The sequence below is a fragment of the Thermobia domestica genome, chromosome 6, assembly GCF_964235325.1.
Source record: "Thermobia domestica chromosome 6, izTheDome1.hap1.1, whole genome shotgun sequence".
NCBI classification, from domain to species: Eukaryota; Metazoa; Arthropoda; class Insecta; order Zygentoma; family Lepismatidae; genus Thermobia; species Thermobia domestica.
This window is the reverse complement of record NC_137459.1, coordinates 258,584,652-258,600,614: the sequence shown is the minus strand read 5'-3', so window position 1 is coordinate 258,600,614 and position 15,963 is coordinate 258,584,652. Positions and strand designations below refer to the sequence as shown.

General features: G+C 34.4%; 1 protein-coding gene across 8 annotated transcripts in view; it reads left to right on the top strand.

Moving 5' to 3' along the window:
- The window catches only part of LOC145688484 (uncharacterized), a 93,664-nt gene that overhangs the window by 32,936 nt on the left and 44,765 nt on the right, over positions 1-15,963 (top strand). For all 8 annotated transcript variants that reach the window (XM_081762784.1, XM_081762787.1, XM_081762782.1 and 5 more), the window contains exons 3-4: positions 2,525-2,626; positions 15,818-15,942. In XM_081762784.1, coding sequence (XP_081618910.1) covers positions 2,525-2,626; positions 15,818-15,942 — 227 coding nt within the window. The remainder of the gene's footprint in view (positions 1-2,524; positions 2,627-15,817; positions 15,943-15,963) is intronic.

Below are 15,963 nucleotides of genomic sequence, written 5' to 3'. Positions count from 1 at the left end.
CTCCTCTCATACCTTCTTCTTCTTTCTCACTCTTTCTTTTCCTATTTCTAAAAAACTGAAGAGAGGTCATGACTGGGAGTTGTCGCTAATGACATGGTCATTAAATCGCTTTGACGTTTCTCTTCGGAAGTCCGGTATGAATTAGTAAATCCTATAACAAATATCTGAAGTTAGAATATCGAAAAGTTCATTTATTTTAATTTTACATATTTTGGCTAAATTACTCACTTACAAAGATTTCAATTCAATTCACAAAGTATAGCGACTCCCCGTTCCCACTCACGATTTTATTCTTATTTCACTGTATGCAATTCAAACAAAATCGTTTGAGCCTTTTTCGAGGAAACTGCAAATTTCATTTTTCACAATTCAGTAAATTACCCTTAATTTTGGAGGCAGGAAGAAAATTCGAATCTCTCCCGTAGGAATCTAGCTGAAATCTATCGAAATCTTGAAATCGATTTTTTTTTTTTTTTTTTTTTTCACGATCACCATACTTCCTTCTCTCCTATCATCGCTCGAAAGTAAAATTGAACGCTGCGCGGTAGATGCAGATTCAGTTAAATGCTTACTGCTAAGTAAGAGAGAAAAATTGATTACAATTTATGATGTTTACCATGTCCCCAAAATATGACAGACTGTTTTCTGTTTTCCTTTAATTTGTAAATCCCTCTACTCCCCCCTCAATGCATATACCTGGTTCTTAAAGAAACAAAACAAATCATGGATATGATAGGTGTTCCTTCTGAAATACGAATAGTAAGTTAACAATGAACGTAATTCAAAGAATAAAACAATAAAACAACCAAGAAACGAATATAGGCTCCGACTTACCGTGCCAGCGTGCTAACTAGTCCGTTCATGATTAGTCACACATTTTCATAACAGTCTCACCACTTCACTCTCAATTTTATTGAATTCATACGTAAGAATTGTAGTGTGGGTAAAAATCTTTTGTTTCGTTTACTTCTCATGAAAGCCAACTTGTTCATTTCAATCGGGTTCGACTTTTGGAAAGCCTTCTTTGCTTGAGAGCACTTAATCATTTTTTTTTTTTTTTTTTAATATATTTATTTCATGTCACTTAGTGACTTCTTCAATTTTATTTCCTAGTGCTCTTGGCTCGGCCCCTTATCTTATTGACGATTATGAAGAATGTCGTTTAAGTCAAACCTCACGAGGTCTCTCAAGTGCCCTGAGACATTAGGGACATAAATGAGAGAAAGAAATAGTGATACAACAATATTGAGATGAATTTTTACTGTCATGTATGATTGTTTGGAAAAGAGTATTTGTTTCACATATATCACAGCAGTCCGATTCCAGTACTGTTCTATGAGTCCCAAAGTCGCCCATTTTTCTTCATGATGTAGGTACTGGCTTATTAACAATACCAAACTTCGGTGCTAAAATCAGGAAACACAGGTTCCACACTAGTAATAATAATAATAAAAAATAATATAGAAAATTGTATTGCATCATTTTGTAATTGTCTAGTTTGCTAGTTTTAGCAATTAAGTTAGAAATGTGGCCAAGATGGTATGAATTATGAATATTATTGTTTGTTTAAGATAAATACTCTATCAGAATATTAACCTATTTCCATTTTTTTCTTTCTTTAGTTGCTGCTGAATTTTCGGTTGTCAGAGCTGCTACTTTTATGCAGAAGTGAATTTTTTTTTTTTTTTTTTTTTTTTTTTTTTTTTGTACATTTTAGCTAAGTACTGACAAGGACATTAAAATTAATATCTCAACTTTATAACTAATATTTTTCCCACATAAAGAGTGAAAAGTAACTGACTGGACCGGAAATCGAACCTGGGATCTCAATCATACTGTGCCGATGCGTTCATCACTACGCCACCCAGTTCCCTTCTTAGAACTGCCGCTCGCTCTCTCACTCTCGAGGTCGGTGCTCTCAACTCGGACCACGAGGGTTGTACCACATACCCCTGCTGTGATTGAACAATCCTGTGTCCATATAACGAGCACCTTATGACGGTGCGATTTCGTATATACTAATGAAAGGAGGAAACAACCGATTTCTTTTTTATTTTACTCACCAAATCCTCTATAGTTGAGAATTTTAATGGAAAAAGTGACTGACTGGACAAGGACTCGAACCCAGGACCTCCGGCATACCGTGCCGATGCGTTAACCATTACTCAGTCCGCTTCCCAGATATTTTTCCATTCCTTCCTTTTGTCCTCTCATATGAAATCAAAATCTGTTGTCGCTAGGTCTTCGGAGTTAAGAATATTAAACTGAAATAATAATAATAATAATAATAATAATAATAATAATAATAATAATAACTCTACTTCTAGCTAAAAGACTTGGAAGAAGGCCATAAGCGCGATAATAAAAAAATTCAGCAACAATTCTTACAGTGCAGTTCCAGATTCTGATAGTCTTCCTAGTGGTACCTTGGAAATCTGTAACAAATGATCTATAAACTGTATTAAACATTTTATAATAATAAAATTAAACATTAATAGGATATATCTTTATTTTGTATTTGTAGGCCCACTGGATGATCCATGTACTAAAATTATCAGACACAAAGAGTCTTGGAAGGCTAAGGCCGACGTGCTGAAAAGGTCATTAATTCAAGATAAAAAACTCGGTGAGTTCATAGTGTTTACAGTGTGTTAAATAAACGAACAACAAAGAGGGTCAACATGTGATCATGTTCGGAAAACAAATATTTTGTAGTTTTTCAAGAATTCTATTCTCCGTTCCACCTAACCTGATATGATCAGAACCAACTTTCTTCCCTCCATATCCTCGCTTGGGGTCTGCTAAACATATATATCCGTAACGTAACGTAAGTATCCTTGTCACATCCACCAATCCTCGTACGCACAAGTTTCGAATGTAGTTAAACACATAAAGAACTTGCATCGATTACTCGCTTTGCTGGGTTAAAATGAAAATTTAAATGCACAACTTCGTATCTCATGTGTTTGGTACCCGTGAAATATGATGTTTTAGTTTTTAGTAGCATCGATTTAAACGACATCGAAAAGGTCACTGTTGGTCTCAGCGACACCGAAAACTATGGATTAGACACTAATATCGGCCATTTTCGATCATTTTTATATATCTCCCTCTCCTCTTCCTCCATGTTGCGGAGCACGTCATCGGAAATATCACCGGTCATCTTAGCAACCCCGAAAACTATGGATTCGAGACTAATATGGGTTATTTTTGATCAGCTTTATTTATTTCAATTGCTACCCTCCCCAAGACGCGGGGCTGAATTTGGATGTAAACGGGATCGTAAGTGTCACTGTTCATCTCGGTGACCCCGAAAACCATGGATTCGACACTGATATTAGCCATTTTAGATTATTTTTATATATCCCCTTCCTCCCCCAAGTTTCAGTGCTGAATTTGGATTTAATCATCATCAGAAGTGTCACTATGCATTTCAGCGACCACGAAAATTCTAGATTCGACACTAATATCGGTCGTTTTCGATAATTTATAAATGTTCCTCCCCATCCTTCCTCTACTAAGTTGCACCGACAAAGTGATATGACAAAATCATCACAGGCCCGAATCTCATTTATGCTGAAAATTTGATTGAGTTCGGTCGGGTGGTTCAAGAGTTATTAAGTTTTATTTACTTTTACATATATTCCCCTCTCCTCCCTTTCCCCTAAGTGCTATTGTCATAGTGATATGACAAAAAACGTTCCAGGACCGAACCTCATCTATATTGAAAATTTGATCGAGATCGGTCTTGTGGTTCAAGAGTTATATGTTTTATTTTTATTTTTTTTTTATCTCCCCCTCCCCTAAGTTTTACCGTCAAAGTGAATAGCTAAAAAGCACTCCCAGGCGAAAACCACATCTACGTCAGAAATTTGATCGAGATCGGTCGGGCGGTTCAAGAGATTGAGAGTCACAAACATAGTCACTTTCAATTTTATAGTATAGATTAATTGTACCTCGTATCTTCCATCATAGCACATATATACTTTTAAAGACATTATTACATTTAATTCTATAAGTAAGATAAGTACCTATTTCTGTAGTGTAATTATAAATTTAATTTAATATTGATCGCTCTTTTAATTGTCTAAACTTGCGAGATTATGTTAAAATCTGAAATGAGAAAACGTCCCTGATAGATGAGTAAAAATTGCAACCAATGACAAGATTGCGGATTATAAGGTACTTAGTATTTACATGATAATTTAATCTTACGTACAATCTAAATATCATCATATGAATACAATAATAGAGCACTAACTAATAACAGCGGAACTTCATTTCATGAATGAAGGGAGGTGCTCATTGGAGAAGACACCGTACGTAATGCAATAAAAAAGGAAAAAGGTGCCCTACATTTGGGATAGGGTATAAAAGTCTCAAGGCTGCGTGGAGGCAAAACTGCATACTTACTAGTCTTCGACACATACAGGAGATGATGTAGTCAGCAACACACTCTGACTGCATTTACTCTCGAAGCTTTTAGGTACCCATAAGCTGCATAAAAAAAAAAAAAAAAAAAAAAAAGATCGAACACGTTTCTCCCAGTTGGTAGATAGAACCTTACCGGCTACGCCATTTAATGAAATACTTTACGCAATATACATGGCGGGCAGGCAGTAACTTCCTTTTTCCTAATGTTTATATCTCGAAATTTATGTGAATATTTACTGTGGAATTTACGCTGTTTTATTGTGTCACGTATATAATTATATTATAGTTTCATGTTAGGAGGGCACGGTAGCTCAGTGGTAGAGCGCTTACCTCTGGTGAGTGGGATTCCTGGTTCGATCCCCAGTCAGGTAAGTTTGTGATGGACAACATCGTGTCCGTGGGTTTTCTCGAGTACTCTCGTTTCCTTCTACATGATCATTCCACCAATTCTTCCATCAAAATTCTCTTGTCTTAATCATCGTCTCTCTCAACCTAAAGGGCATAATCGTGAGATGTTAAATTTAAAGATTTTATTTAAAGTTAAAAATTTCATGTTTTGTATCTGGTTTCTTGATGGTTTTATTCATATGTGAGAAACAACTATTCTGTTGACCACTAAGGTACGACAAAAATAATTTTAAAAATGCAAAATGGAAACATTACAGCAGTCATTTCCAACTTGATGCTCCGTGATGTCACAGTTTTCACCTCGATTTCTCAGTAAGTCACTCACACAGAGCAAGAAAAAGGCAGCAAAGCTAACATAACAAGACATTGACAGGCAAACAAGGCGTGGGTGGTGGTTCCGTAGATACACTAGGTGTAGATTCATGACTAATCAAACACTGGCTGTCTTGTTTTATTCCATTTCATCTACTTCGTTCTCCCCCATTTTTGCTCAATCTGTTCCTTTTCTCCTTTCTGATCGTAAAAGCCATCTCCTATGTCGTACATGCTGGAGTTGGAAATGACTGCATTACAGAAATGGTTAAATTCGGTTACCCTTTACATCGAACAGAATTAATTTTACAGTGGAGCGATAACTAAAAGAAGTGGCAGTAAGAAAAATCCTCTAGAGCGAAAGAATTGATTAGATATCCAACTATAACTTGATATTTCTAGTAATCTTAAATTGGCTCTACGAAAATAGTTTGAACATTACCTCGTTATCTCCTAAAGAAATAGAAATGTTATATACCAGTTACAAGAGCTACTTCGTAGAATCAGATTTTTTTTCAGGCGTTCAAATAATATATATAGTTGCGGTGAAATTTGTTCCGTATGACGAAAACGCTGAAATATGAATCAAAAAGCATATCAGGAAAGCTAAAAAGAATACAGCCATTTCCACTGTATCATACATGTTTGCTGTAATCGAACCACGAAGGTAGTCAAGTTAGTGTGCATCGTAAGTCAAAAGGTAAATTTCAAATCGAAATTAGAAAAAAAAAAAAAAAAAAAGCTTCCTCAAGCACGGGGAAAATAAATGTATTTGAATCCCCTTCCCCCTTATTGTGCGCACTGCAATGAAAGTGTAATTATAAAAATCCATAGTAAACTACTTTTTGCCATAAATGTTGAACTCCTCTGTCCCCCTTATGCCCATAATCAATATAATATAATAAAAACCTTGACGCAGTAACTGGCTATGTTCCAACATTCATTTGAAGCGGGTAAGCCATTTTCCGTGATGCGATCACAAACAACAGGCAACATCTCTTCCAATGTGGCGAAAATATATAGAAGATACACCTTCCCCCCTTAAAACCAAAATTTTGGAAAATACTATATCAGATGTCTGCTCACTTGTAATGAAGAGTTTGAATACTGATTTTCATCTTCCTGACTTGATAGGCTCATGAGATACTCCACTTTCCACATTAATTTAGAACCCCGTACTCCTTTATGATATGCACTTAAATGAAAGTACTGATTGAAACCTATCACTAGGTAGATATTAAATATGTTCCAAACTTCATTTCAAAGGTTTCATCTATTTTCCCGTGATGCAGTCACAAACAAACGACACCACCACTTTCAATGCGGAGAAAAAAAAAAAAAACAATAGAAAATGCATCTTTCCTTTTAAAATGGAAAGTTTAAAAAACACTTCTGACACGTGTCTCCTATTTCCAATGACGAGTTTATGTCCCGAATTTCATCTCCTTAACTTCAGGGAATTTTGTGGTACGTTATTCTGGGCAAAAGGTTTGAATTCCTTTTACTTCCCTTAACATACGTATTTCAAGAAATCATTTTCTTGATCATTGCTTATAACAATAGGAGTTTTCTGTCCAATCCTCTCGTTTCTAGATGTATTAAAATGGCCTTAATTTTCAGTGAATCGCTTTCACTCTTCCGTATAATCGTATATATTGCTTCCCTTCCAGGAAGGAATTATTTTTACTTAATAGTTTGTATAACGCATTTCATACCTCTAACTTAAGCAAATCCTTACGTAACCCATTTTCTGAATAAATAATGGGATAACTTAATATATAAATTGTCCGCCTTTCTCTCTTTAGAAACGGAATTTTCCCAGACACTGAAATACGTATTTAGTTACTTTTATTTAAGAGTTAATATACCGAATTTTACATCCTTACAATGGGCACTTCCTCAATAAAGGAAAGAAAATTTGAATATTATACTACTGATCACATTTTCTTCCCTAAAGAGGAAAATTATCCAAAATTCTGAAACACGTACCTCATTATTTCTATTTAAGAGTTTATGTACCGAATTTCACGTCTCTAACTTAAGTAAACCCCGCATATGGCACTTTGTGAATAAATAAAGGGAAATTTCAATATTATATATTCAATATTACCCCCTTAGGAGCAAATTCTCAAATCTGCTCAAACACGTATTCTCTTATTTTTAGCTGAAAGTTTATAAGCCGAATCTCACACTTCCAATTTAAACGAACCTTCACATTGGTCACTTTCTCAATAAAAAAAGATAAAGTGAATGTTATAAAATTGAACCCAGTTTACCCTCTGAGAAGCGGAATTTTCCAGAATGCTGGAACACTAATCCCTTATTAGGAATTGATAAACCGCAATTCACATCTCCAACTTAAGCGAATCCCCACATTCGGCACCTTGTGAATAAATAGAAGGAAATTTCGATATTAAAGAAATTGTGCCCATTTTCCCCGTTAGAAGTGGAATTTTCGAAAATGCTGAAACGCATATTCTCTTTTATTCAAGAATGTATATACCAAATTTTACATCCTTATTTTAAGCAAATCCTCACATTAGGCACTTTTTTAATAAAGAAAGGAAAATTTGGATATTGTAGTAGTATCCCAACTTTCCTCCCTTAGAAGCAGTATTTTCGAAAACGCTGAGAAACACATTCCCTTATTTCTTTATTTAAGAGTTTATATACCGGATTTTACATATCCAACTTAAATGAATCTTCATATTCCGCACTCCCTGAATAAATGAAGGGAAATTTCAATATAATTGAAATTCCTCTCTTTTTCTCTTAGGAGCAGAATTTTCACAAACGCTGAAATACATGTTTCCTTAGTTTTAATTAAAATTCTATATACTGAATTTCAGATCGCCAACTTAAGCAAATCCTCACATTCATAACTTAAAAAAGGAAAATTTGAATATATTAAAAATGTCCCTATTTACACCTTTGGATTGGAATTTTCGAAACTTTTAAACACGTGTTCCCTTTTAAATGAAGAGTGCATATACCAACTTTTATCTCTCTGATGGCAGGGATTCGTGAAATACACTATTCTTGAGAGAAATTTTGAACCCTTCTTTACCTCTCCTTAGAATAGGTATTACTAAAAATCCTTCCGTAGCCCTTACCTTCATAATAATGAAAGTATTTTCTCCAAAATTCACCTTAATAACTATAGTAGTATGGATTGGGTGATGGTAATCACCCACCTCTATTATAGTTTATAAAATAAACTTAAATGCAGAACAAGGTAATTGAAATAAAATTGACATTTTATAACAAATATTTTATTAAAGAACAAAACTATCCGCGGCATCTGTTTTTAAGTCATCCTACTACAATGTGGTTTCATGGCTTCACCACAAGAATCCAGCAACCGTCTCATCCTTGCCATTTTATACGCATGATTGGCATATACTATATCAGGTTTCTCATGTTTATTTTTAACGCTTAAAAGCAACCATTTAAATTTTTATTTCCGTGTGAGGATTTTCAAATGACGTTTGTTCGCAGTCATTAAAGATCATGTCGAGATTTTGTGAAAAATAAGATTTCTTCTCTGTAAATACCATTTGCTCTTCCATTTATACATAACAGAATCAGTTACTAACGTTGGTATCAACTTCGCACGTTTTCAGCAGCTAGCTGACTCTCATCACACCTAAGGTAAAAGTTCTTTGAATTTACAAAATACCGAAAGTGTGTTTAAGTTTTTCTACATTTTAACTTCTTGCATCAGAAACAAGGAAGGAAACTTCCACCTTTCTTTAATAAGCAAGCCAGAGTATATTAGCCACAGTAATGGCTAAAAATGTGCTAATAAAAATCATCTAGAGAATGTAATACACAGGTTAATAGCACTTGTCCTCTACGTTATACAGTTTAGTTGATTTTTAGTTTTACGTCCGGTTCAGCAGCGAGGCCATATGATACGTGGACCTACTGATTAACGTGGAATCCAAACCACATGAGCTCCCGCCTGGATTCGAACCCGGGTCTCCCACGCCAAAGGCACGTACGCTAACCGCTTAGCCACGTCTACGTTATACAGATATACATTATAAGCAATAGATGGCTATGAAAAGGGATGAGGAAAAATTATGTAAACTAAAATTTGGAATTTTGCAGAAAATTTGATCGTAACGAAAGGTTACAGTTAATTTACCCAAATTTCCTGATATTTGGAGGTTGCTGAAAACTTGAAATTTCGTTTTCATCTTTTAATTGGATATTAAATGTTTCATGTTATGTGCTGTATTTTCAGTCCCTTCTGTCCTTCTAAGAAAATATCGTAATTTGGCCCGAAACACAAAGAGGGATCGTGTATAAGGTTACGGAGCTATGAACAGCTCCAGCGCAGATTTGACAATATTTACCTTCTATTATTTATTTCTTTTATTATTCAAATTATGAGAGCCTACTTCAACTCTGGTTAATCTTTTTGTTTTGGTAAGCAATAGTTGAAGAACTCTTCATAAGGAAATCGCGTGATCTAAAATTTAGAATTTATTCACAGTCCATTTCTTGTATATTGAAGTTACAACTCACCAGATGATTCGATTAGGTGACCCATACATCATAATCGTAATTCTAAAGTTAGCAGGAGGTTTCTTAATACGAGGTATTTTAAGTAACGAATTAAAAAAAAAAAAAAAAAAAAAAAAAAAAAAAAAAAAAAAAAAAAAAAAACTTGTGTTCTGGGCTGATATATCTACAAGACACATTTTTGTTAAATTATACGAATTTTAGCATAATTAATGTATAATATACTCTAGTTATTTGATTTCTGCAGAAGTCTTTTTTTGTTTATTTCCTTTTCTAATAGACATTTTGGATACGTATTAAAAAAGAGAAAAAATCTTACCCAAAATCTCCATAAAGATTAATTCCACAAACAGTTTCAAGTCATTCTTATTTCTTCTTCAGAGTGACTCATTAAGTTGCGTTGCTCTGCATTATATATTAATGAGATTTATCATTATGATAAATCCTAATATTTAAAAGCGTAATAACTGATTTATAATTAATTTGTGTGGTATTTTTTAGTTTTTTTTTTTTTTTTTTTTTGTGATGGAAAACACATCAACGTGCTCTTTTCTTGAACACTATTTTCTTTAATGAGATTTTCTTTTTACAAATTGGTATACATGGAATAAGTCACACAATTCTTGTGATTAAATAATATTGTTCTGCTAATTTCTGGGTTCCAGTTGAAATATTTTCTTTGAAGTATTTCGTAAAACTAATTCGTTGAACTAAATAATCCTTTTCTTATTTCAAACACTTCAAAAACTAAAACGAATAAAGAACAATGAACGAAGAGATTCAAGTAAGCAAAATTCCAAATAACGAATCCTTGTAACAAACTGGTTGAATGAATTTCTGGAAGAATGTGAGGGTCTTGGAGTAGTTAAATGTAACTAATGAAATATACGTATATGAGGTTCATTGGTTAGTAAAACCTTAATTATACGGTCCAAGTTCAAGTTGGAGGGCCGCGGTATTTCAGTGGTAGAGCGCTCACCTCTGATGGGTGGTGTCTCTGGTTCGATCGCCGAGTGTGCTTTGTGTGGAGAAACACGATTTGCGTGACTTTTCTCAGAGTTCTCCTGTTTCCTTCCACTTTATTCATTCCATCATTTTATTTATCATCATCATCACCGTCTCCTTCAGTTCATTTTCCTGCATCCTACGTGCTCGTGTAAAGAATTCTACATAGGAATGTCAAAGACAAGTATCTCAATAAGAATCAAAGAATATATCAGGGATACGAGAGGAGAGTACCAAGAACGTTACGCCTATCAAAGCTCATACAAGGATCTAGTTACCATGTAGAAGTTATACACAAATGGTCGTCTCAAAATTTATATATATAAGTTACAGTTAATTACTCCGAAATCTTCACACTCTTTCAGAAATACTTTCAATAAGTTTGTTCCAAGGGTTCGTGATTCGAAATTTTGCCTTCTTCAACCTCTTTGCAAGCTAGCAATTTCGCCGATCCCAATAGCTTTATCCCAAGACTATTGTAGAAGTAAATAGTGATGTTACAACAACTTTCAGTTTTATTACTTCATTGTTCTTGACATTTTGTACCCTCTTCAGTTATGATGAAACCAGATATTGCTTAAAGCTTTGGGATCAGCGAATGTGAGTAACATTCCTTAGTTTAAATGCAAATTAACGTGAATCATACCAGAGAAAATCGTTAAAAAAAAAAAAAACTTTTTAAAATTTTTTTTTTATTAAGAGAATTAAAAGCTGGGATCACCAAATTAAATTGAAGTAATGCAAGCCAAACAATAGAGAGTAAGTGAGCATTAAAGCACTAAAACGTTTCGTGCAAAATCTTTTATTTTAAACAGGAAGAATAATTCATTAATCCATCATATAGCACTAAGAACTCCATTTATGCACGCAGCACATCGGTAGAGGTAGTAGTGAGGTAGAAGTGGCACATAATGTAATCATGACTGCCATGTAAACCATAATAAGAAAAGCACGGACAAGTAATCATATACTATAAGACTCACCATTGCGTAGATCTCGAACCCGGCTGACACTAGGTAATAACGACTGGTAATCACGTTTCTTGTTATAAATAGTATGCAAATCTAGTCAGAACTCTTTATTAAATTGACACCTTCTTACCAAGTGCGTACAAATTTACAGCGTATATGCAAAGATGGAATGAAAATACCTTATGCAGAAACTGTTATTGTAATGCTCACTGTTCACTTTTACAAGATTTGTTACCTGACCTACTGTAAAGTGTGAAAGTTGGAGTGAGCAGAGGCAGGAAAGTAACACTATCCAGTAACATTATGCATAAAGGTATCTGTACACTATACAGATAGGTTATAATTTGCTGTACAAATAGTACAGAAATGAGAACATATACTCCCTACTCCTGCATACTTTCGATTTCTTTTTTACTCTCACTTCACTTGTGCAATTTTCACTATCAGTTTTTTTTCATTTCTGCAGTATCAAAATATTCCATTCATACTGTAGATTTTTGTTACGAATCATAGTAATTGTCGCGTATGGTCTATGCATTCTTTCCCTATATACAATTGCACGATAATGACGCACACTTCTTAAGTGTACTCTTTTGTTAATACTTAGTTTACATTTTCAGTGTAAACATAAATAAGTTCCGTAAAAAGTGCTGTTCGCTTAAAAATCAAGAGATCCTACTCGTATATTTGTAAACATTGACACTCGGATTCGTAAGCTTTACCGAATGTAACACCATACACATTTGTCTATGGCAATTTGAGGCTAGTGACTTGAGAGCTCACGTAATTGCCCTTAATCACCTTCCTGTGCTATTCACATGCGTACGTTTCCTCAGTCTCTACATTCCACAGGGGTTGTAAATAAATCTTTTCGTGCAAGCATTCGTAGGGAAATAGAAATCCGCTGATAGATAGACCTGTTTAGAGAATTACGAGATTAATTTTGCAGAAGAAAAAGAAAAGCTTACATAACGCACTGCAGTTCGTGTAGAAGTATTTTGTGACAGGCGTTGTTGTTGTACCTTTACTTATAAAGCATGTTCGATGCAGTTGTGTCGACAAGTGCGAAAAACAAGCACCAACCTATGCTGGTTGGTCACTACAAGCTAATATTGCATCTAATTAACACCAGGACAGGGCGAAGCAGGAGGGCCACAAAGGAGTGCGTGCGGGGTCAGAAAGTACGTTAGTAAAGATGGATTTGTGTAATACCATTTTCTGTGTCTCCGTGAGGATACGAACTATAGCAGGCGATATAAAGTTGATCCGAGTATATTCATTCTGTGGAAAACCAGGGTTAACTGTACATTACCTGGAGCTCACTCGTGGCTATATCGTTGACTTATGTGTCTTCAGTGTGGGAACCCCATGTTCGATTCCAGACGGAGCCTTGTGATTCGGTTTCCACGTTAAACGGTAGGTCCACGTATCATATAAGCTTGGTGTTGAAAGAGATGCTAAACACCGATGCAGTGCATTGCAGTTTACAGTGCTTGCTCCAGTTGGTATTCTTACGCGGACAACACGATGCTAGTTTGTAGTAACTACCTAGCATAAGTTGGTGAGTGTCTCTAGAGTGGCTTATCTATGAAGATGCTCACCGCCATTCATTTCAAAATACTGCTGAACTAGGCCTACTTTCCGATGCGAATGAAGACGAACTAGAGCGTGTAATATAAAATTAATCCGAAAAATCTTTGAAAGACATTTTCTATTTGTACCTCTATGATAAATGCAACAACGCCAAAATATTCTGAGTTTGCATCGTTAGGTGACCGGTGTTGTGTGAATCGCTTATTTGTTCGAACATAAATCAGGTAATTTCATAGGAAGTATCTATTTGCAACAGCTATTTACTTTTGTGTATAGATGTCGTCTATTGTCTTCGTCACCTAATTGACAATGTAAGCTAATACTAGGAATTTTCCAGTGGCTGTAACGTTCTCCTGCTCTTCAGTTGATGTATAAAAGTACTTATGGTTACACATATTTATTTACTATTATTTTTGTAACCTAATCTTTGTGATTAAGAATGGGGCACAATACTATGTACAGTGGAATGAAACTCAATGTTTTCATAAAACAATAATTTTCTTCTAAATATGTAAAAAAGAAATTGAGAGTGTTGTTGTGAATTACAAATATATGAAGCTACACAACCTCGCTCGCCATTTATATACACAAATTTACTTTCGAAGAGCGATTGAACAATTATTTGTGGAAACCATAAAGGACATTTAGCATTATTACCAACTGGATTCAGACATGCAATTATCTTTTCTATATTATGTATCTCGCATGCACTTTTGAAAGCAGTATTTGGGCATCAGAATAAGGTATTTAAAATTTCATTTAATGTATTCCAAATTATTAATATATGATTCCAACTCATATTTTTTCGCGGATAGTCATCTTATTTTTGTTATTGAAGAAAGTAGGCCATCACCAATTACATGTTTATTTTCGCTATTTTGTTTATTAAAATTATTATTATTATTATTATTATTATTATTATTATTATTATTATTATTATTATTATTATTATTATTATTATTATTTCGTTAGAATTCTACTCTACAATATACAATTTGGAACTACCCAAATTCACCACAAAACGTACTATCTGATACTTCTGTACTATTTGCGGTACTAAAAGACATAACACCAGAATCCAACTTTGTATTTTAATTTGAAAACAAAACTAGGTGTTGCATTACGAAATACATAAGCTGTGCAGAATTCAGTGTATTCAGTGTGAGCACCATCAATTAACACGTGATCTAATAAAAATGTTAAAATTATAGACGGTAATAAAATACATGTGTAGTCTTTTTTATTAAAATTCCTACGCGTTATCTATTTGTACGGCGTAGAAGGTGAACATAAATCGAATATTATGGCATTGTGTGCGTGGGTTTTCCCTGGGTTCTCCTGTTTACTCCCACTTTTGTCATTTTACTATAATCATCTATCTTATAACCGTTTCCCTTAGCCTCGGTGCATAATGTGGAATGTTTTACATAAACATAAAAATGATAAAGAAGATTAACATTTATTGATCTCTCTCTTTCTTACACGCACATACATATATATCGGCGAAAATGTCTCCAGCTGTCCTTCATATCTGAATTAGGAAAAGCATTTATTAATGAAATGAGGAAACAACCGATTTAAACTTATTTTTAAACACCAAATCCTTTGTAGGTATAAATTCAATAATTTACAAAGAGTGGAAAAGTGATTTGACTGGGCCGGGACCCGAACCCGGGATCTCCGGCATACCGTGCCGATACGTTAACCACTACACCACCCAGTCCACTTTGCAAGTTATTGAATTCACATCTACAGAGTATTTGGTGTGTAAAAATAAGTTTAAATCGGTTGATTCCTCATTTCATTAATATATGAAATCACAATCGTCAAAAGGTGTTCGCAATATATGGACACTGGATTATGCAAGCACAACAGCCAGACTGTGGTACAAGCCATTTGGTCTGAGTAGAGAGCACCGACTGCAAGAGTCAGAGAATGTTTGGCTGTTCTGGGAAACAGGCTGGGTGGCGTAGCGGTTAACGCATGGGTATGGTATGCCAGAGATCCCGGGTTCGAGTCCCGGTATAGTCAAATCACTTTTTTCACTCTTTGGAAATTTTAAAAGAAAAGCATTGTTCATTTCAACGAATTAGTTTTACAGAAAACTTTATCAAGACTATTTTATTTCTGACCTCGGAGATTAGCAGTACACTGTTATTTAGCCACAAGAATTGTGCAGCTTATTTATTCCGTGTGTACCAATTTGTGAAAAATACTCTTGTAAGAAAAGTGTTCGAGAAAAGTACACATTGAGAAATTTTCAATTACAGGATAAAAAAAAAAAAAAAAAAAAAAAACATAAAATGGTTGTTATACTTTTAACTTTTACGATTTATTACAACGACAAATCTCTATAATACGAAATTAGCAACGAAACCTAATCAGCCTCACTGAAGAAGAGGAAAGCATGACTTGAAACTACCTTTTTAATTACTCTTTATGGATGTTCTAGGTAAGAGATTTTTGTCTATTTGAATGATTTATTATTATTATTATTATTTTAACTGATTCACCGCCATTTCAAGCATATGGTAACTACCTTTAGTTGTTTTCTTTACGTCCAGGGACAGAGTGGATTGAAAGAACTGAAAAGCAGTTGCTTAATAATTCTAAGACTTTTAATCTTCCGAAAAATGTTGTAAAATATATGCGGCATATGGAGAAAAGGCCAAAGGAACTGTTTCTTGATGTAAGTAACTCTTTATTTTCC